Genomic DNA, 23,087 nt, shown 5'->3' on the forward strand with positions numbered 1-23,087 from the left:
CATAAACTCGATTAGTTTAACAGTTTCCGTTCTTGTCCGTCAATATAGCATACTTATTTGAGTGTTTTTCGTTAAATATATATTTGGTTTATTTGCCTATATATCCATATTCCATTTGATTTAATTGCATTTGAATTGCTTTAGTCGTTCGTTTTAGTTTAGAGTTAGTTAGTTATGTGTGTGAGTGTGGTTGTGTGCACGATTTAGTTAGATTTCACGCATTTGATTTTCAAGTTTTCAGTTTTAGTTAGTTTGTTGATTTTTGGTTTGTTTGCTTAGTGGATTCCTGTGTGTTGTCTGCGCTCACATGGATTACCGATTAAATTTTATTTTTGATATTTGTTTTAGGTTCTGCTGCGGTCGCCGCTTATCTCTATTTAGTTTGCCTTTATTTTTGCATAACATATTTTTTTCGATTTTCATTTTCATTTTGAGAATAACCATTTTTCGTTCAACATTTATGCTGCATATGTATTTATGTATATAGTAATTGTATTTTTTTTTTGTCCATATTCCATATTTACGATGTATGTATATTTTGATTTTACGAGAATGTTGATTTTTTGTTGTTTGTATTTTGTAGTATTTTGATTTTGCTGCCATGAAGCCCAGTGTAAACTGTATAACTGTATATTGTTTATACTGTAAACTTTTCTTGAAGCTTAATCGTATTTATTTTGACTATGTTTGCTTTGAGTTTTCGTTACAACAACCTGAAATTTTTGGCGCGAGCTTTTCGATTAACCTTTCCTTGTCTTTAAAATGGAGGAAAATGGTTACACATTTGTATATGGAATTTTCTGCTGTCACCTTAGTTAGTATGTATGTATGTATATATTATATTTTGATTACCCATTTACTGAACATTGAGGTACGACTTACGATTATCATTTTCAGTATTTTTATTGTATTTTTTTTTCATTAGTTTTTTGTGATTTAATTGGATTGTGAATCGGAAATGTCAGAAAACCCATGCGTAAAATGTCCTGTCGACTTGTATATGCATTTATGTATATTTGTTTTATACCTATAAAAAAATCTACAAAAATCATATAAAAAACCATATGCATATATGCAAATTATTTGTCACAACATTATTGGTACACATACACCCACCCCACGCTAATCTCCTTTAGTGTTTTTTTTTTTTTGCAAAAATTTTCTAACTAATTTTCCGTTTTTGTTTTTAAATATTCCTTCTCTAGATTTACTTTATGTGTGTAAATAATCCCCGCTCTAGGTATACTCTTTTATTTAGGTAAATGTTATGTTAACCCATGAAGTGTTCAGCTCAGTTGCAGATCCATTTACCCGGATTTTGTTCCGAGTGGGTAATTAAAAATTGTTGATTTCATCAGGAGCAGAGATGCGGAAATGGGACTGCCAGTGACATAGTTTTGTGTCGAAAATTGGCAGCACTGGCATAAGTGACATAGTTTCGCGTTTGGTTAGAGACTTCCCCTCAACTCTTCTAGCTGCATGTGAGTTGTGCTTTTCTTTTTCTAGGTCTATTCCTATTTGGTTTTTTTTCTTGTTTTTCCGGATGGTGCTTCTGCTCCTGGCTGTCTTATTTTTCCCCCCATCTATGTTTCAAGTTGAGTTTGCCATTTGTTGTTTGTGTCTGCATGTCTCTTAGTAGTTTACTTGAGTGCGAGTATGAATTTCAACTTTAGTTTCAGTTGCGCTAGCTGCTCTTTTCTGCCTCCTGTTGTTTGCCCTCGTAATTACGGCACTTGAGTATTGTGTGTGCAACGCGGCGTATACGTAATATTTCTACTTGCCACCCCAGGCGAGCGGAACTTCCGCCATTTTGTTTGCTAATGTTTGAGTGTGCATGTGTGTAAATCACGGCGAAATGTTCGCGTTGCAACTTAAATAATTAACTGGAAATGGTGGCACGCATACACCCACCATCCACACTCATACACCCACATACATTACGTAACCTGGAAGTGGGTTTCTCCTTTCCTCTTCCTCTCTCTCTCTCTCTCTCTGTGATTACTTTTCAGTAAAAACTATTCTTTCCCCGAAAGAGCTAACTATCCTCAGGTTTTTGGGTGACTTACAACTAACATTTATACAACGAGTTATATGGATTATTATTTTCTGTTAAAGTGCTTCTTTTGCTTTACTAATTTGATGCTTTTTTTTCTAGTGTAGATTTTGTATATAGTTATATGCATGTATATTGTAGGCTAGGTAGTAATTTCAATCCCTTGTTTTGGAAGTTCGTGTTGGATTTGATTATTTTTGGTTATAGTTTTCATTTTCGTTTCGGTTTACGTGTTGGCTTTGTGTATGACTTTACGTATATCTGAGCTGAGTTTGGTTTAAAATTAGTTTCTTGAGGCATTTCGGGTTGTTGTTGTTAATCAGTTTTCGGTTGTTATCTTTGGTTTCAAATAGCTTTAGTCTCATTCCCTTCCTTAGACATGAATCTCGAAGTAGTCGTGGCAGTCCACACACCCGCCGGGCGGGTCTGTGCTACCCATTTCGGGCACGAAGCCAATGCCTCCGGTGGCCGTGGGCTGGGCGCTGACCACCACCATGCCCCGGGGTGTCTTCTTCCGCGTGCGACTCTGCCGCACGCGGGACTTATGCTAGGAGGGTCTCTTCTGGTACAGGCAGTCAATGCATGTGGTGTACTCCGGGGCTGAGGAGCTCAGCTGGTACCCGGAACCCTGCGGCTCGTGCGGACAACCTCCGCCTCCATAGCCGCCGCCGCCCATCTCCGGGGCATAGCCCATGTACTGCTGTTGTTGCATTTGCTGCATGGGGGGTGGCTGGTGGTGGTGCTGTGATATGGGCTGGGGTGGATGTCTGGGCAGGGGATCATAGATGGGCTGTGAGAACGTGTTCTCCGCCGATTGGGACCTCAACGGACCCGAGCTGTAGACCACATAGCTCCGATCGGGCGACACCCCGTAGGCCCTGTGCCCGTACGAGCTGCTAGTGGTGGTGCTGTCCCTGGATGTCGAGCGCTCGAGGGACTTGCTCAGCCTGCTACGCCCATGTCCGTGCCCGTGGCCGTGACCACCGCCTCCGTACCGGCCACTAGGCGCTGCAGCCACATAGTGATCACTGCAGGTCTGGTTGTCGTAAACCGGATAATACTGGTAGGTTTCCTGGTTCCTTGACCTGACGGTTCCCGTCTCGAAGCTTCCGTGAGCAGACATGCTCCTCTTGCGACTGCCATGCGGCACATCCAGGTTGTGATCCGAACCACCGTGACTGTCGAAGCTGCTGCGGGGCGAGTGGCGCAAACAAGAGGCCCTGTCCGGCGATAGGTGATCCACACTGCTCCTGGGAGAAATGTGCGGCGACAGCGTCTCCACACTGCACACGTGCGAGGGTCCGCCCTTCTTTAGGCAACTCCTGTCCGGACTCTTGGACTTGGCCGGGCTGGATGGAGGCTTCAGGATGCCCGAAGTCGGGGCAGTTGTGTGCTTCAAGATGCCCCCACCCTCCGAGGAGCGTCGCGGACTGGGCGTCCTCCTCCCGGCCGACAGGCGATCTTGCGAGTTGTCCCTCGAAGAGGAGGAAACACTCAGTCTCTTACCCTGCTCACTGACGCTCGTCCTGGGCGACTTTATCTTGATGATCCGTACTGGGGAACTGCCCTGGGACTTGCAGCGGTCTGGAGAGATGTATATTTGCCGCCTTCCCCCTTTGACCTTGGTGGAGGCTGGTCGCTCTGGCGACTTTGCCTTGAAGATCTTGTCCACCTTCTTGTCGATTACGACAATGTGCGACGCCAAGGAGCTGGTGGCCTCCTCCTCCGTATCGTCTCCTGACCTCTCAGAGGGTCCAGTCGTAGTGCCCGTACTGTCCGATTCCGTGGCAGGCCGAGAAGGCGACTCGATGTCCACCACCACAGTCTGTTGGGTGTTCTCCACCACCGTCTGCGGTTCCGGGGAGAGACTTGAGTCGTTCTGCTGCTGATCGGCAGCTTCCTCGGCCAAGTCCTGCGGGTCAAAGGTCTTCTCCCGCAGACTCGCCATGTAGGCAACTATGTCGCAGGTTCCCGAATCCACCAGATTCTCCTGCTCCAAGTCGCTGAGGTGCTTGTCCATGTACCGTGAAGTGGCGTCCGTTTCGGTCGGGTCAGTGCTTCGGTCACGTCGGGACTTATGAGACGATTCCCTGGCCTGGATCCCTGACGGATGCTGGTGGACAACGGCCACCTGCTGGGAGGCGGCCATTCGTTCCGCCTCGCTCTCGAAAATCTCGATTACCTCGATCTCCTGTTTGGGCGACTGCCGCGGCGATTGTCGCGGCGACTGGCGCGGGGAGGGATGTAGGGTATGGGTTAGGATACGACTATAGGATTGAGTCTGATTCTGGTTCTGGTTCTGGCTATCTCTATGATCGGAGGCGAACAAGCTACCACTACTGCCTAGACTTAAATTAAAGGAGGCCGCCATTTGGGCGGCATGCACCTCCGACTCCGACTCGAACTCGGTTTCGGTATCGTATTTCCTATTTTGCCTTTCAGTATCGATCTCGACTTGGACTTGATTCTCGTTCTCGAGCTCCGACTCATCCGGGCTGGGCTTACCTAGGTCCTTCATCAGCACCGGCTGGTAGCTGGCCGGCGGGTGCGACGATTGTATCAGGCGCGCCTGGCTGCCGGTGCTGCCCACCGAGAGCGTGGATGTGGTGCTATCAGGTCGGATGCAGAGAGGAGGAGAGATGCAAAAATACACAGGGTCAAGCAATAGTCGAGCTTACTCCTTTCACTCTACTGGGTATCTGACTGACTGACTGGAATCACTAAGGACTCAGGTCAGGATTCTTGTCTTATATTTTAGTAATTCCTTAAAAGCATATTAGTACTTGTTTTAAAAAGTTAATCCAGTTAGTCAGCAGAATACCAGTTAATAAAAAAGTACACAAGGACTGCAGGGACTCACCTCAGTGTCAGGTGATTGGGCGTGCGCCCCAGGGTGGCCTTGGGCCTGATTGTGCCCTGCTGCGAGTCCTCCTCGCCCTCCGACTTCGTGCCCGGATCAATCCGTTCGATATCCGTGCTGTGGTGGTGCAGATGCGGCTGCCGGATGGGTGGCGGCGGTGGCTCCCTTGGATGTGGATGGGGGCGGGGGTGGGCGTGATCTGGCTGAGCCTGTAACTGATGTTGCTGCTGCTGCTGCTGCTGATGGGGATCTAAGGAGGAGCAAGTGATTTCTTTATGGCAAAACGCGTTGGATGATACGGAATGTGGGGTGACATAGCGGGGACATTGTTAGCCATTAACTCGACAGGATCAGGACAGGATCAGTATATAGTTAGCACTAAAGGCCGTTAGCACCAGTGGCATCACTTACCTGTCACATCGCCCACCGTCTTGCTGCGACCTCGGAAGCCCGTGGGCGGCATCTGCTGGACGTGGGCGGCGCCGTAGTGGACAACGCCCACGCTGGGCGGCAAGTCGTCCGCCTCCTGGCTGCCCGACAAGTTGTCGTAGTCAATGTTCCCAGCCGAGTGGCGTTGCGATCCGGACTTCTTTTTCGGCTTGCCCAGAGTGTGCGATCCATGCACAATGGTGATCTACCGAAGGGATATAAGAGGTAGTCCATTAAAGGATACTCCACATGGAGAAGTCATTATTCCGATGCGTACCTGCTGCTTGGGTCGCTCGAGGGTCTGTGAGTTGCCGGCATAGCCGCCCAAGCCACCCATGCCGCCTTGGGAAGAGTGGCCGGAGACGGAGCCAGAGCTGCCGCCAAAGTTCTTCATCGGAATTGACATATTCCGGACGCTCTCCCGTATTATCTGGCGTATGGTCTTCAGGAAGGCGTTCCTAAAGTCAGCGGTGCTGTTCGACAGCACGTAGACCTTCTCGGAACGGCGCTGCAGCTGGGAGCGCAGATGGATGAGCTCCCACAGGAAGTGCGAGTCCATGTCCTTGGCGGAGCTGGCGCGGACCTGGACTTCGGTAACCGGTATGAGCACTTGATAGCGTATGATCTCCACCTCATTAGTGGCATTCTTGCTGGAAACTCCCTGCCAAAGATAGTAAGAGGATTAGTAATTATAGTTTCCAGTTTTTGTTTTTCCAAACCCACCATTAGCTTCTTCTTTTGACGCAGTCGCTCTTTGCAGAGGAACACCACCGCCGACTTGAATACAAAGCACATGGCATGCAGTTCCAGACCCTTCTTGATCTTGCCCAGAAAATCAGAAATATTAAGCCATTCCACGCCGCCATAGTACAGGAGATCGCCTAAAGAAACGCCACAGGAGTGAGAAATGTAAGGATTGGGGTTTACAATGTATTCCCACCTGGACTCAGGTCGATGGGCTGCTTGCAGGACTTCTGGTGCTGCCGGAACAGGTGATCGAAGATGGCGCCGTACTCCTCGTGGATGCGCTGCATCTCGTTGATGTGCTCGGCCACCTTCTCCATGCCCTTGAGTGCCTCTGCAAGGGAACAGGATGGAGCTGATGAGATGCCATCGTGGGATGACCCACCGCTCTGTACTCACCACATAGATGAACGTGTTCGTCGGCCCGGGAATCGGTGAGATTGCGCATCTGCTGGAGTAGCAATGGATACTTGAGGATGCGCTGAATGGGCTTGATCAGATACGATTCCAGGGTGCTGCTGTGCTGCTGCTTGGGATTGCGGGCGGCCAGGAACTCCTGCAGGGCGTGATTGCCTTCATCTGCAAGGGATGGAAGGGGTTGAGGGATTGCAATGAATTGAAATGCAAATTGAGACATTTGCCAAATGATTCGATTTCAATGGACGTTCGTATTGTTCGCTAGAATCGGTTGAAGTCGTTGGAGTCGGTGTAATTAATTGCTACGTTGATGCCCATTAGAGATTTGAGCACGGGACAGGCACAAGGATATGCCGTTACGACAAGAAAATGTCATTAACTTGTTCTTATTGTCAGGCGAGATGCAGCACCAACACCAGTACCAGTACCAGCTTTTGATAAAAAGGCAAAGGCATAGCCTGTCTGCAACAGGAGTGGATGGAGCGGATGGAACGGATTTACGTCTAATAGCGTCTGTCGTTGGCTGCTTGTCCTTCTGCCAGCCTGACAAGCTTCTCCTTCGTCTCGTCCTCTAACGGTATTTTTTTTTTTTCTATCCCCTCCTCCTTCCCTAGCCATGGAATCTCCTGCTCTTGCACGTAACGAAGGCACTTAAGTGCACTTCTTGCTATAATTAATTATCCTTTCAACTTTTTGCATAAAATTTCATGCAACAGCCGGGCGTGGAGCCACCCTCAAGTGGATGATGCTTCTGCTCCTGCTCCGGCTCCTGCTATGGGTCCTGCCCTCGTCCCGAGTTACCTTGACTACCCCACTGCCACTGCAGCTGAGCTTAACTCATTGATTGCAAATATTGCGCATACATTTTTTACCTTCAACGCTTTTGATTAGCTACAATCCCATCCACGGCAGCATCAATCAATGTGGCAAACTGGCAAAAGGGTGCAAGCGTTGCTGGGATGGCAGGTGGCAGGTGGCAAGTGTGGGTGTGGGTGGGCTTTGGTGGCCACCTTTTCCCATCTGTTTGCTGGAGTGTTTTTAAGCTTAGACTAAGTCTAATTTAATTATGACATGTTGTCGCGCTGTGGCAGCTCTGCTAACCGACGACACAGCCTTTTATCCGCCTCACTGCAAGCAGCTTAGTGGGGTGGAGCATTCTCCGCCTGCTACCTCCTGGAGGTAGTGCTTCCCCCCACACCCATTGCCCCATCAAGTTGTGAAGCTCTGGCATAGTTTTGGGTCGCCATTTGTAAGCGTGTCATAATTCTACAAGTTTAATTAACAAAAGATACTTGACAGTTGCCGCTGCTGCCTTGGCATGAATATGAATATGCTGCTGCCAGCTTGCCACCACCCACTCTCCCCCACTCCCCCACCCTCGTACTTTGTGCAACCCCTCGCTCCGAAAAGCCACTCGCCTACGATGAAAATTTGCCTTTAGTTGCGGTTTCCACGGGGGTCGTCATCATCGTCGTCCTCGTCCTCCTCGTCGTCGTCGTCGTCGTCGTCGGCATTTGCGGTTGTAATTATTCATTTAACTTGCAAATCATTTTAAAGTGTGGGCCAGGGGTGTGGCAAGGTGGCGGTGGCGTGGCACAATTGAAGCGAATAGTTTGCCAATTGTTCGGTCTGTGGGTTCAGTTCGGTTTGCTTCGGTTGTTTGACTTTTACAAGTTTCTCGCTCAACTCAAAACTCAGAACTCAAATAGACTTTGACGCTTGACGCTGATTGCGAATTGCAATAGTTGAAAATATATGCCCAAGTATGTATGTACAGTGCGTGGCGCGAGTGTAAGGCCCTGGATAATTTCAATTTTCACAATGAAAGAACTTTTAATTAATGTCTCTGGCCGGTCAGTTTTAATTGGTACTAACTGTAGCTAAAACTATGATATAATTCTAGCTAGATAGTGTTAAAGGCCAATTATAATATCCGGCTGCCTATTTTCAAATATGCAAATGAATTCCCCCCCCAAATGGTGCTAATCCTGGCCTTGGTATATTGGCTTTGGTGGGTATTTCTCGATTTTGGACACCACTGTCGTTCGCCTGATGTATGTAAATGAATTCCTTTCTGCACGGAATTTGATTTGTCTGGGGGATTTGAGCTGACAAGGATGAATACTCACTCGGATGCAGGACCTTCTGCGCCTTGCTGTGGCTGGCACAGAACGAGGAATATAGCTTAAAGTGGTTGACATAGTACAGGAAGGCCGATCCAATCGCGAACAGTACATTCTTTAAAGACAAATAATAGTTTTTGTTGAAAACAGGCTTAAGGATATCTTTCATGAAATGGATATCTTACCCTGAACTGTCCACAATGCTCGAACTTGTTGAATTCCGGCTCCAGATCGAGGGCCTCCTCCAGATTCTGCAGAAACTGCCGCTGGAATGTTACAATCTCGTGGATATTTCCGAAAAGAGCGTTTATCTCGGCATTCGAGAGGAATGTCTCGCGTTTCATTGGCTCCAGATAGTGTTCCAGCAAGTTGTTCAGGTGCTGAAAAATTATCCATAATAAATACATACATAAATATCCGTCGCATCGTTCAATAAAGTCAAAATACAAGTTCTTTATGGCTGGATAGCGGAAATACTTTGAACAGGACCGGTTCGGGCACTGGCACTGGCCACGGCCAGCAACACAAAATGCATAAATTAAATTAAAAAATCAACGACCATCCAACGCCCACTTTTGGCCCATCTTGGCCACAACAATTCCCGGCGGAGTTGGCCGGCAGTTCTGCTTGGTTGGAGGAAACTTTTTAGTTTTGTGCCAGTTGGGTCCAGGACATGAAACAAAAAAGAGTCGAGAAATACTGTAGCATAGCCACAGGCGCGCGCTTTCATTTGGAACAATACTTCCGGGCTATAGGAGGGCGGTGTAGCGGTATGGCGGGTTGGCGGCTTGGCCCCACCACACTCTCCACAGATAAGACCAGGAGCCTTCGTCTCCGTCGCTGGGCCGCAGCGGCGCTTTACATAATTTCTAAATTATAATAATTATTTGTATGCTTCCTGGGCCCGGGCCAAAAGTAAACTAAACGAAAACCAAACCAAACCAGACTTGGAGTTGGCTTAAAGGAAAACGAGGAAAAAAAAAAGTGGCAGGCAGGGAGGAATCCGCAGGAGCGGGATAACAGAAAACAGGACGACAAACAGAAGCGTAGCGACACAGTTAAAGGATTAAAATTTGCATTTTTAATTGCAGACGGACCTCCCCGACCCGACCCCTCCAACTCTAATGAACACAAGTCAGTGGTCGATGCTGGGATTTGCATTAAAGTTAAGGCTGTCTGCACTGATAATAAATAGTAGTTTATATTTTTTAAAATTAGATAAGAAAGTTTCCAGACCGCCAAAGAAACTCTCATTCTGAGAAGAGTACTAGAGCCTGTTTACTAGTATCTGCCTTTATAAACGACTTTATCTCAGAGACTATAAGAGATATAATAATCATTTTTTTTTTCTCAGTGTTGACTTACCTTGACGTAGGTCCTTTCCGTGTCCACCAATTCCATGACGACTTTGCGCAGCTTCTCCGCATCGGTCAGCTGGCGTGATGGGGTTAATGCCGTGGTCGAGACCGATGATGTGACCGAGCCGGTGGGGCTCGATTTGCGTGTTTCCTGGGGTGAACGACAAAATCCGGTAACCTTAACACGGTTCACAGGTCAGGTTCAAGTTGTAGTTGTTGTTTTCGATAGTGTTGTGTTGTTGTTGTTGTTTATAGTTTGTTGTTATTGTTGTAAAGTTATGTGTTGATTTTGTTGGCGTGATGAGGAGATTCGTGAAACGAAAGGATCAAAAATCAAAAAAGAAAGAAAAGAACAAAAATAGATGCCAAGATATGAAAAAGGAGTCACCGAAATAAATTACGATAAATAATAATAAAGTTAGCCATGAAAGAGAGATACAGATAAGACAGGCGATAGTTTTTTTTCTTTTTTTGAATAACAAGGAATAAGGCGGGGTGGTGGTGGTGGTGGGCTGGGGTTGAATAAGTATAAAAAAGGGTGGGGCGTAGGCGTAAAGGGTTATATGTGAGGGCGTGGGCAAGAGCTCGCGGCCACTTTAGGGGGAAGGGGGGAAGACAGCTGCGGTTCTAAATGACTGTCACGTCCTTGTCCAAGTTGCCGTTAGCTGCTGTTGTTGCGGCCAAAGTGTTTGTGGGTCTGAAGCCCCATGTCGTATAGCCAGCCACCCAACAGAGACAACCCAGGACATTTGCTTGCTCTGGGTGCGGTTACAAGCACATTTGGCACTGACAGTTGACGCTTGACGGCTGACACACAGACACGTTACACACATCCCTGTTTCGACTGTACATGTACATGTGTGTGTGGGCGGAGAAGATCCCCGCTCTGCCACAAGTTTCGCATTAAGACGTTGTGGTGTTTGGCCCTGGATTCTCCTTGACTTTTCTTCTATTTATTTGTTTAGCTCGTTCTTCACAGAACACATGAAACACGGAGAAAAAGTGTTAAATGGAGCAGTTCTAATAAATTGACTCAGTCAGAGGAGCGTCAAATGAATTTGCATTGTACACAAATGCCTAAACAAACAACCAACAACCAAAAAAAAACAACAAAAAGGTCTTGAGTTTGTGTCGAAAAATGGCGCCATCAGAGCTTTAAATATTACTTGGATTACTAGAAACGGTAAGTATACACTTTAAAATGGCGATAAATAGTATTTATATACTTTATTGTTCAAGTTTTCTTTAAATTTGAACATGATTTATTGAAGTATTCCTAAAAATCAAGTATACGCCGTGTGGTTATTGCCTACTTTTCAGGGCAGTTTGTCCATCTCTTTCGGTGACATTTCCTAAGTCCGCTTGTCACGCTACCATCTCTAAGACCTACATAGCTACCTCCCACTCTAACCTTTCTAGCCACTAGCCCCCTTGCAAGCCCCACTCTGCCTGTCCCTTTTCCTCTCCCGGTTGCCATTGCAGTTGTCATTGTTTGTTGGTGTTGTTACCGCTATTTCTGCTGCATCTGCTGCTGCTGCTGCCTCTGCTGGCTGGCATTGTAAAGACATTTCACTTTTATGCAGTTGCACTTTGTGTATTGTTGCTGCCCTCTAGAGCCCCACATCCCTCCCCCCATCCTTGTGCCTGGGCGGGCAGCTTGTTCTTGTCTACTTTTAACTGTTTTATTGTTCTGCTTTTTTTTTTTTTTGCGCCGCTCTCCGCCGAGCTGCGCTTCTGATTTGCATAAGCGACGCCGCAGCCGCAGCCTCAGCCTCAGCCGCAGTCGCTGTCGCAGCGACCCGAAAGCCAACACAGACGGTGGGGTGGTGGCCAGCTGCAGTACAGGTGCAACATCGGTGTGGCAGCTTCTGGCTGAGCTGAACGCCGCTGAGTGCCCACATTGTTGCCTCTGGCCTGGCCCCAAAGATGAAAAATTTGAAAATGTCTTGAATTTAGCACCCAACCTGCCAGACTGGCAGCCAACCTGCCTGCCTACCAGCCCACTTCCTCTGTTTCGCCCTTTTTGCCCCGTCGTCGTCCTGTGTGAAATGTCAACTTGAATTAAAAGGATTCCTTATATAACACAAGCTCCCACTGCCACTCCCCCTTTTGGCTCCTGGCACAGTGTTCACTGTGTTTGTGTGTCACAGTGTTCAAGTATCATTAAATGAAGTGGGTTTCTGCCAGTTTCGAGCACACTTGGGGAAAGCATATCCAGAAAACAAAGTGCATTCTGTGGCATCTTTGCTTGTTGTTCTATCTGTCCCCAGTCCTCAGTCAGATGTCTGTTGTCCTGTATATTCATATATATGTAGTTTATGTATAGATATAGATATCCTTGATATTTTTATGCCCCGTCACATTGGTATCTGTGGGACGTTTATTGTTTGGTGGCTGTCTTCCTGGCTGGCTGGCTAGCTGCCCGAATCTCTTCTTGGCAACCCAATAGGCCAAATTTGCCATGACATCTTGAGATGTGTCGAGACACGCCCTAGGGCCCAAAAATCCAAGCCAAGCCAAGCCAAGCCGAGCAGGAAGGAAGCTCCAGCTAAGTGTATGCCTTGCCACAGCTTTTTGTACAAATTTCAATTTGTGCACATTTCAATCACAAGTGCTCATTGGGGAGTGGCAGCGGCAACAGTAGCGGCAGCAGTGGCAGCGGCAGCGGCAGCAGCAGAAAGTGCAACCCCACCCACAACCCCTTCGTGTTTCGTGTTTGGTGCTCGTTTTAATAGTTTCCGTTTCCGCTTTGCGAGTTCAAAGCAATTTGATTTGCCTTCCAAGTGGCAAGTTCCTGTGGGATGTTGGATGGTAGGGGAAATGGACTACAGGAGCGGGGGTCACAGTGCTGAGGGTCATGGCGGGGTCGATTCAAGAGAGAGAGAGAGAGAGAGTTGTGTTTTGCGTTTGGTTACCCCATCCCATCCCACCCCACCCCAACCCACTTCACCCCATCGCCAGCATCGGGCACAGCTAACTTACTTGCTCCGCGGTCTTCAGTAGATTCTCAATCTCAAAGCTGCTCGTCCGGGACGTGGGCTTGGCCACGCCCAGGCCGCCCACCATCATGCCGCCTGGACCGCCGCCACCGACACCGACACCGCCCACAGCCAACTGGGCGGCCATGGCGGCGGGATCCATGAACGAGGGGGCCGGTGAGCTTTCCGCCTCCGGCGAGTACAAATCCTTGCTAGTGCCATCTGGAAAGGAGATAAGCGAATGTTGTGATTAAGTATTATTATTATTACTACTTTTATTATTATTATTATTAGTTTTTGTTCTTGTTTTTGGTTTTTGTGTGTCAGCCTGGTTTTTGTAATTAGTTGTGAGTCGGCGTTCGCGGCACATATCGATAAAAAGAGGCAGGCTCTTTATTCGGTTATTTGCTGCTTGTTAATTTTAAATTCCATGTTTAAGCTGTAAAAAGCGAATGGAGGAATTTTAATACTGGCACAAAAATGGCACTTACCCACCCCCCCTCCTACCAACCATCCTTCGCCAGTGCCGTCTCCAGTGGCAGCTCAAAGCCGAAAGTAATAACGACAAAAAACAGCCAGAAGCTACGGCAACAACAAGCCGTAATGATTATTGCTGCAATGTGTTTGCCACAACGTCCGTGTGCGAGCGACAGGGAGCGTTTTAACCAACAACAAATTTATGGCCCATACATATGAGGCCAACTCACAGACAAGCCAGCTTGCACTCGCCAAAAAACGGCAACAGCTACCGCAACTATTTTAGGAATTTTTAATCTTCCAGCAACTATTTTCCAGAAAAAGATACACTCAAATATTCTGATGTATTTTCCCAAAAAACCAGACAAGTCTTGTAAAAAAATTGCTACACTTTTTGTTTTTTGGTAAAATGGCTAAAAACGAAAAGTTTCACAAAGTTGGTTGGCCAACTTGAAAATAAGACTTTGCTAAGAAAGTATTCGTAATAAAGTCTATTTCTAAAGTTCAAAAGTTATGGCTTACATATTGAAAAAGTTTTAGGACTTATTTAGAGTTTTTATTTTAATCCTTAACTTGAGAAATAGATTTTCAAAAATTCTATACCATCTGTTGTATATTATAATCTATATTATATTAATCTGTTGCAAAATGGTGGAGAATCGATCTAGAAATCGTTTAAGGTACTTCGCTTGAGAATCGGATGAGAATTGGTGAACATATGGCCATCCCTGTGGACCCTATAGCGGAAAACCCCATTTTCAAGGGATCCCATCACGAAAAATGGACAAAAAATATAAAAAATATTTTGTATAAGGATTTTGATGCAGAATGGTGGAGAATCGATCTAGAAATCGTTTAAGGTACTCCGCTTAAAAATCGGATAAGAATTGGGCAAGATATGGCCATCCCTGTGGACCCTATAGGGAAAACCCCATTTTCAAGGGATCCCATCACGAAAAATGGACAAAAAATATAAAAAATATTTTTTCTCAGGATTTTGATGCAGAATGGTGGAGAATCGGTCTAGAAATCGTTTAAGGTACTCCGCTTAAAAATCGGATAAGAATTGGGCAAGATATGGCCATCCCTGTGGACCCGATAGGGGAAAACCCCATTTTGAAGGGATCCCATCACGAAAAATGGACAAAAAATCTAAAAAATATTTTGTATTAGGATTTTGATGCAGAATGGTGGAAAATCGATCAAGAAATCGTTTAAGGTACTCCGCTTAAAAATCGGATAAGAATTGGGCAAGATATGGCCATCCCTGTGGACCCTATAGGGGAAAACCCCATTTTGAAGGGATCCCATCACGAAAAATGGACAAAAAATCTAAAAAATATTTTGTCTCAGGATTTTGATGCAGGATGGTGGAGAATCGGTCTAGAAATCGTTTAAGGTACTCCGCTTGAGAATCGGGTGAGAATTGGGCAAGATATGGCCATCCCTGTGGACCCTATAGGGGAAAACCCCATTTTGAAGGGATCCCATCACGAAAAATGGACAAAAAATCTAAAAAATATTTTGTCTCAGTATTTTGATGCAGAATGGTGGAGAATCGATCTAGAAATCGTTTAAGGTACTCCGCTTGAGAATCGGATGAGAATCGGTGAAGATATGGCCATCCCTGTGGATCCTATAGGGGAAAACCCCATTTTGAAGGGATCCCATCACCAGAAATGGACAAAAAATCTAAAAAATATTTTGTCTCAGGATTTTGATGCAGAATGGTGGAGAATCGATCTAGAAATCGTTTAAGGTACTCCGCTTAAAAATCGGATAAGAATTGGGCAAGATATGGCCATCCCTGTGGACCCTATAGGGAAAACCCCATTTTCAAGGGATCCCATCACGAAAAATGGACAAAAAATCTAAAAAATATTTTGTCTCAGGATTTTGATGCAGAATGGTGGAGAATCGATCTAGAAATCATTTAAGGTACTCCGCGTGAGAATCGGATGAGAATTGGGCAAGATATGGCCATCCCTGTGGACCCTATAGGGAAAACCCCATTTTCAAGGGATCCCATCACGAAAAATGGACAAAAAATCTAAAAAATATTTTGTCTCAGGATTTTGATGCAGAATGGTGGAGAATCGATCTAGAAATCGTTTAAGGTACTCCGCTTAAAAATCGGATAAGAATTGGGCAAGATATGGCCATCCCTGTGGACCCTATAGGGAAAACCCCATTTTCAAGGGATCCCATCACGAAAAATGGACAAAAAATCTAAAAAATATTTTGTCTCAGGATTTTGATGCAGAATGGTGGAGAATCGATCTAGAAATCATTTAAGGTACTCCGCGTGAGAATCGGATAAGAATTGGGCAAGATATGGCCATCCCTGTGGACCCTATAGGGAAAACCCCATTTTGAAGGGATCCCATCACCAGAAATGGACAAAAAATCTAAAAAATATTTTGTCTCAGGATTTTGATGCAGAATGGTGGAGAATCGATCTAGAAATCGTTTAAGGTACTCCGCTTAAAAATCGGATAAGAATTGGGCAAGATATGGCCATCCCTGTGGACCCTATAGGGAAAACCCCATTTTCAAGGGATCCCATCACGAAAAATGGACAAAAAATCTAAAAAATATTTTGTCTCAGGATTTTGATGCAGAATGGTGGAGAATCGATCTAGAAATCGTTTAAGGTACTCCGCTTAAAAATCGGATAAGAATTGGGCAAGATATGGCCATCCCTGTGGACCCTATAGGGAAAACCCCATTTTCAAGGGATCCCATCACGAAAAATGGACAAAAAATCTAAAAAATATTTTGTCTCAGGATTTTGATGCAGAATGGTGGAGAATCGATCTAGAAATCATTTAAGGTACTCCGCGTGAGAATCGGATGAGAATTGGGCAAGATATGGCCATCCCTGTGGACCCTATAGGGGAAAACCCCATTTTCAAGGGATCCCATCACCAAAAATGGACAAAAAATCTAAAAAATAGTTTGTATTAGGATTTTGATGCAGAATGGTGGAGAATCGATCTAGAAATCGTTTAAGGTACTCCGCTTGAGAATCGGATGAGAATTGGTGAAGATATGGCCATCCCTGTGGACCCTATAGGGAAAACCCCATTTTCAAGGGATCCCATCACCAAAAATGGACAAAAAATCTAAAAAATAGTTTGTATTAGGATTTTGATGCAGAATGGTGGAGAATCGATCTAGAAATCGTTTAAGGTACTCCGCTTAAAAATCGGGTGAGAATTGGGGACGATATGGCCATCTCGGTGGACCCTATAGGGGAAAACTCCATTTTCAAGGGATCCCATCACCAAAAATGGACAAAAAATCTAAAAAATATTTTGTGTCAGGATTTTGATGCAGAATGGTGGAGAATCGATCTAGAAATCGTTTAAGGTACTCCGCTTGTGAATCGGGTGAGAATTGGGGACGATATGGCCATCTCGGTGGACCCTATAGGGGAAAACTCCATTTTCAAGGGATCCCATCACGAAAATAATTTCCCAAGGATATGAAATGATTTATTTGTTTTATAAGATTTGATAATATTCACAATAAACATTTTCTTCCAGTGCATGACAATATATTTTTATAAACTTGTGCCTGTCTTTGCGGCTTGTAGTCGCCCGAAGAGTAGTTTTCCAGCACCCGAGAAGCGTTTAAAAATCATGTCCTTGAACACCAGGCCACCGCCCAGGAGTCGAGACCTCCTGGCATTGTCCTGGAGGGGTCTCTCCCGACATGCAAATTTGCTGGCAACAAATTTTACGAACGTTTTCTCTAAAATCTGACACCACACACTCCCAGTGTGTGTGTGTAGTTATTGGAAATGGCCGTCTTATAAATTTCAGTTTGTGGTCTCCTTTGCCGGAGTGCACGTAGTCGTAGTCCTAGGTCGTTGGGTCCTGGCCCAAAACCCGGGCTAATAACTCGTGGACGTGCCAAGCCGAATTTTTCGATGGCAAATAACTTTGCCAGTTTTAGTGGCTTTAAATAAAGTAAGACCTGCTGCTTGTTTATGGCAAGAGGATACGCTCCAGAAGTCCTTAAGTTTTGGCCACTTTTTCTTAGGGTTTCGTTTCAAACGATGCCACGCCAGCCAGGATACCAAATATTTTGGCATAGTTTCCCGGGGGCTAATGATACTTTGAATGTTTGCAAGTTTTTGCGGAAAACTCCAGCCAGTTTGTTAAAGTTCTTTTTTTTCCGGTAATTTAATACAACTAATTGGACAGAATCGTTTGCCAACGTATCGATTGATTGAAAATTGTTGGTCTTTATAGGAAAAAGTACCTCTGATTTATAATATTTTTTTTCAAGAGGCTTTAGACCCGCTGAGCCCGCTTTAACTTTCCTCTCCCTCCCCAGCCCATATGTTTGAGCCACCAGGATGTGTGTCAAAAAAAAAGGAGAAATAAATATTAATACGTATACAATCGTATATATATAAGATATAGTGTGTATGGTATGTATGGTGTATTGTATGGAGAGAGAGTCGTTTAATTTCTGCAACAATTTTTGTTTTGTTTGCTATATTTTTGTATTTTAATTCTTTTTTAGTGTTCGCTCTGTGCCTTTTAATTGTTTGCCGCAACAAAAAAGTTTCATTTTGTGTACAACACACATTTGCAACAGTTTTTTGTTGTATTTGTTGCTGTTGTTGTTGGGTTTGTTGGTTTTAATTGTTTTGTGTTCTTAGCCACTTCGGCTTTTTGAGTGCAGTGCAGCGTGTGTGTGTGTGTATAGGTATGTGTGTGAGTGTGAGTGTGAGTGTGTGGGTGTATGTGCAACTGCAGTTTGTAATCCTGTAATTATGTAGTTGGTTGTTGCGAAACGACGACAGCCCATCCCTTTCCCTCTTTACTTATTGATGTAATTGTTGTTGTACACGCTCTACCTCACTCACTCACTGCCACACTCCCTCACTCTTTCACTCCCCTATTGTCATCTCTTTCTCTGCTTGTTGTCTAGAGCCCAGCATTTAATGTGAAAAAAATATAAATTACTTTAATGAACTTTACAAATTCGCATGCATGCCCGGAAATGCGCTTTTTCGTTTCCTGCTTCACAACCACAATCACACATCCCCTCCTCCCACACACACACACACACATGAGAAGAGAAAAAGAGCACGATAGAGGGGGTGTTGAAAAGAGACCGCACCTCAACGTCAAGGCTCATGAAACCGGAGCCGTAGCCCAATGCAGACAGGGATACGGACACGGACACGGACACGGACGCGGACACGGATACGGACACGGAACCGTAACCATAGCCGTGATTAGTATGCTTTTGTTGTGCGAGTAGCTGATGAATGCTGCCTGCGGTTCACCCTTCTCTTAAATGTTTAAAAATGCCCCAAAATCCCCCATGCCCCCTTCCAAGCCCAAACAATTTTTGGGGTTAGCCCGAAACATGGGGGAATTCTTTTGGTTTTAAATACTAAAGGTAGGTACTTACTCCAACCGGGGGCCGGAACAATCAGTCCAGTTATCATCTCCTCGCTCATCACCGGCGGATCCGTGGGCGGGGGCGGGCACACCAGAGAATCAATCATATCGTCAGTAACCCGCATGATCCCCACTAGATCTGGTGGCTCAGTGCGGGAAGACCTATGGTAATAGGGAAATTAGTATTAGCATAATAGATGGCATGGTCTTTATAGGTCTTTAAAATTTCAAATAAAAAGTAATCCTATTTTTAAATAATTAAGAAATGTAAGATTTAAATATAAGTCTACATTTTTTTTGCATTTTTAAGAAAACTTTGTTCCGTGTTTGCAGAATTTGCATAATTTCCGCTCCTGACTTTATGGAGGAACCAAAACCAAACCAGAAAAAAAAGCAAACAAACGTATAGCAACACCTGGAATGGATTCCAGGACTACAGGACCAAAAGGACCGTGGACTGGCGTGACCTTTTTCTGTGTCAGTGCGCGAAATTAGTAAAAGATGTGGAAAATGCTCCCAACGTGCATAATTTGAATGAACGAATGACGGCAATGGGTGGTGGATGGTGGGGTCAGGCATTTGGCTCTACAAACGCTTAGCACAAAAGCTTTTCTGTTTTCGTTTGCCATAAAGAGAAGCTAATTAGGCTATCAAAATGCCGTTCGGCTCGAGAATGGGAATGGTACAAGGGGGTGGGGTGGAAGCAATGGGCACTTGAAGGTGGCAGGACCTGTGGCAGGGGCAGGAGCAGGAGCAGGAGCAGGTTGGTCAACCGAACGGAACAAAGTATACCACCACCCGGACTGCCACGTTTAAACTGCATGGCATCGCTCATGAACGTGGAGCGTGGAACGTGAAGTGGCAACGTGTTTGGGTTTCGGCTTGTCTTTTCCCCTGTTACCCAAACGTTTTTCTGGTCCTGCCCCAGCCCCTGCCCGAGTCCTTGCCTCTGCCACACATTTTCCAGCTGTGGCTTGAACTTGTTGTTGACTTTGCTGAAAAACTATAAACCAAAAATGGTTGCAGAATGGAACATGGAACATTTTTTGGTTCAAACATCTCTTTTTTTTTTTCTTTTCTCTCGCCCTTTCATTTTTCCCCATTTTCCAGTAGTTTTTCCTTTTTTTTTTGATTTGTTGCGAAACAATTTTAGGTACTGGTTTAGTTTCCAATTTTTCGTTTTTTTTTTTTAGCTTTTGGATGGGAAAGTTCTTATGGTGTAACATCATCAAAAATTGGCAAAGCTTGTCGATTGTTGACATTCTGGGTAGTAAGGGTTGTGGCAACTTGATGTGGCTTGTTGCTGAGTGGTTGAGAGGGTTAGATAGCTTGATTGCGGATATTTTTAATTAACAAGATCAGCTGCAGGACCAGCCACATCTGCAGCAGCACTCCTACTGCCATTAAACAGGAAATTATGAAAGCCAGATATCGGGGCGAAAAAAATGTCCGTCAGCTGGTTTTCCTTCAACTTTATGGGTCATAAACATAAGCATACAATGCGATAAGGGAAACAATGAACTGGATATTGCATTACGCTGTCCAGGACCTGTCCAAGACCTGTCCTGCGGCCCCAGGCCCGAGGTCTAATTGACACTGGCGACTGCAAACTGTCAGCCGGCGACTAAAATAGTTAATTAATCCGTGTAACTGAAATTTAAACAATGGCCGTGACATAAAACGTGGAAACAGATGTTAAACAGACCATAAACAAGGAAAACAATGATGTTCGAATGGGGAGGGACACTGGACAGTGGATGGCTGACATAACTTACCGCATCATCATGCTGAGCGATTGTTCCTCCTGCAGGACACTCTCCAAGTACATCATATCTAGATCGGACACAATTGCCCCATTGATGACCATTATTTCGTCTCCTTTGATAATGCCTGCAATTGGTATAACAAAAGCGTGAGTATATATATTTATTTATCTATATATCGTATAGTATAGTGAACAGTATAGTATAGTATATAGGTTGAGTATTGTTGCTTTACAGTAGCAGTCTTTGGCAGACAATAGATTCTGGGCGGAGATCTAATACTGCCTTGCAATCAAGGTAGTTCGCTATGGGTATGGGTTTGGGTCTCTCTGGAATCAATGTCTGACAATTGTGTGGCTGCTGTGGACCACTGACATCTTTTATGTAACAAACGATAAGCGGAATGTCTTCAGCTGCTACTGCTACTAGTGCTACTGCTACTGCTTTTGCTTTTCCATAAAACAATAACAACAAGGGCATTGTGGTTTTTTGCATTGTTCATACGCCACGTTATCCCAGCCACCTATCTCTCCACCTATCTGGGCAACGTTCGTTAGTATTTTCTACTTTGTCTGCATGACTCGTCTATCATGTGAGTGTGTTAGTGTGTGTTGCATGCCCTGTGTTTCTGCTCCCTGGGCTTTCTACAACATTTATTTTACCCATGATGTTGGTTATTCCTTCTTGTCTTCAACTTGCACCCCCCCCTAGTACCACCTCCAATGTCCTGGCCACATTTTCTTCCTGTTGACGACATGCAACTGCATCTGCAAGTTGCTCCTGCCGCTTATCATTGTTGCTGCAGCAGTGGCAGTAACATTTTCTTAAGGCAAAACTTCGATAGACAGTTATACACATTTGTTGTGTGCACCTTGCCTTGTGGCAGCATATTTTTTGTTGCCCCTGTCAGAGTTACAATTTAAACGGATTTTTACATCTTAATGCCAAGGCAAGGCAAGGCATGACACATGCGATTTACCATATAGCCCTATATATATATATATCCATATATGTGGACAAATATATACATGAATGGATGGGTGTGTTGGGGCTGCCACCACTTTATCCGGGGGATTATTTCTGGCTATGGCTCTGGGAAAAGGACAAATTTTATTTATATTGCGGTGGCTCCGATTTGGCTTGGCATATGCGTTGTCAACACGTTCTCTGTTCTCCACACAGAGAGGAGTAGGACCTCCCTTTTGTTGCCAACTCCTTCCGTTTCCAGTTGGCTTGTTGCAAGAAAAGAAACGGCGATGGAGCAAATTGTTATTCCATGTTTGCCAAATGCTTTGCCACGCTTGTTTCGGCGCTAAAGTTGCCACTCCAAGAGTGCCGAACTTTGTGCACTTGCCGCCAGAGAGAAGAATATCCTTCAAAGGATCTGCGGATGCAGTTGGTGGCTCATGGAAGAAAGCCAACCTAAGACTTTAAGTCTTAAGGAGTCTAACAAGATGGGGCGAGTCCGCCAGTTCGTTACCATTTCATTCCATTCCACAATTAGCCAAAGGAAAAGTGGCCAGAATTTTCCGCTCCCCAGCCACATTTGCATTTGAAAGCAGTGGTCAGGATTTGTTTTTGTTTCTTTGGAGGATGGAGGGATGCGGGCATGAGGGGCGGCTGGTTTTGCGGGACGGGGCAACTTTTGTGCAATTTGGTCGTAAATGTTGTCTTCGGGCCTGTCCGAGCTTTGTTTTGCGGTTACTGCTTAAGAGTTGCGTCTTTCGACATGCTAATAGCCATTAAATTCAATTGTAGTCAGGACCTCAGAGGGGAGCGGTCTCTACTCGCCACCTTCCTCGACCCCCACAGGACCCTTCAATCATCTCTATCCGAGCGGAGTGGCAGGATAACGGAGTGGGGATAAAGTTTCCTATTGCGTTCTGCTTTTTGCAAATGTAAATGCGAATCCTGGAGTCCTTAATTTATGCATACACACGCCACTACAATGAGTGGGGGATATTCTTGTCGGGGGCCCCCAGAAAACGAGAACCAGATAACGCCAGAACGTATACGGCTTAAAGCCGCACTTAAAGAAGTCCAAATACAATGTATTCTTGTGTTTTTGATGAGTTCGGGGCTCACGCCAAAGCTGGGCCATAAAAATACTCCTAAATATGGGGTATTGTTTTCCCAAAGTGTAGTAAGAGTTTCCTTTATAGATCTATAACACAGATTTATAATTTAAACTTTATGAAAAGGTCAAAAGTCAAACCCATTTCCCTGCATTTCATTACCAGTTAATGAACCTCGAATCTCTCCCCTCCAAAAGTTCACAATATTTCGTGTAGTTCCCTCCATTTTCTTGTAAAACTTTTGGCTTTTGTGTTTATTTCTTATTTTCGGATGTCCTTCCGGGGAATGGATTTTTCGGATTCGGATTCGGATTCGTTGTCGCCTTCGAAGGCAACCAAATGAGCGCCACTCGCACTCGACGTGCTTAATGAGTTTTCCGGCTC

The 23,087-nt window shown here is 45.1% G+C and overlaps 1 protein-coding gene across 12 annotated transcripts in view; it reads right to left on the reverse strand.

Moving 5' to 3' along the window:
- Nucleotides 1–23,087, reverse strand: part of sif (still life) — an 85,528-nt gene that overhangs the window by 5,052 nt on the left and 57,389 nt on the right. For 5 of the 12 annotated variants that reach the window (XM_043209629.2, XM_043209628.2, XM_043209630.2 and 2 more), the window contains 13 exons: nucleotides 20,641–20,755; nucleotides 18,876–19,027; nucleotides 12,967–13,184; nucleotides 9,992–10,162; nucleotides 8,812–9,006; nucleotides 8,633–8,741; nucleotides 6,486–6,665; nucleotides 6,283–6,420; nucleotides 6,066–6,223; nucleotides 5,620–6,003; nucleotides 5,325–5,547; nucleotides 4,914–5,184; nucleotides 4,559–4,662 (listed from right to left, as the gene is read on the reverse strand). In XM_043209629.2, the coding sequence (XP_043065564.1) occupies nucleotides 4,559–4,662; nucleotides 4,914–5,184; nucleotides 5,325–5,547; nucleotides 5,620–6,003; nucleotides 6,066–6,223; nucleotides 6,283–6,420; nucleotides 6,486–6,665; nucleotides 8,633–8,741; nucleotides 8,812–9,006; nucleotides 9,992–10,162; nucleotides 12,967–13,184; nucleotides 18,876–19,027; nucleotides 20,641–20,755 (2,418 nt within the window). Of the gene's footprint in view, nucleotides 1–1,142; nucleotides 4,440–4,514; nucleotides 4,663–4,913; nucleotides 5,185–5,324; nucleotides 5,548–5,619; nucleotides 6,004–6,065; nucleotides 6,224–6,282; nucleotides 6,421–6,485; nucleotides 6,666–8,632; nucleotides 8,742–8,811; nucleotides 9,007–9,991; nucleotides 10,163–12,966; nucleotides 13,185–18,875; nucleotides 19,028–20,640; nucleotides 20,756–23,087 lie in introns of those variants that run through there. The other 7 variants (XM_043209631.2, XM_070279872.1, XM_017244624.3 and 4 more) reach the window with 5 other exon arrangements.

Source organism: Drosophila bipectinata, chromosome 3L (genome assembly GCF_030179905.1).
Source record: "Drosophila bipectinata strain 14024-0381.07 chromosome 3L, DbipHiC1v2, whole genome shotgun sequence".
Taxonomy (NCBI): Eukaryota; Metazoa; Arthropoda; class Insecta; order Diptera; family Drosophilidae; genus Drosophila; species Drosophila bipectinata.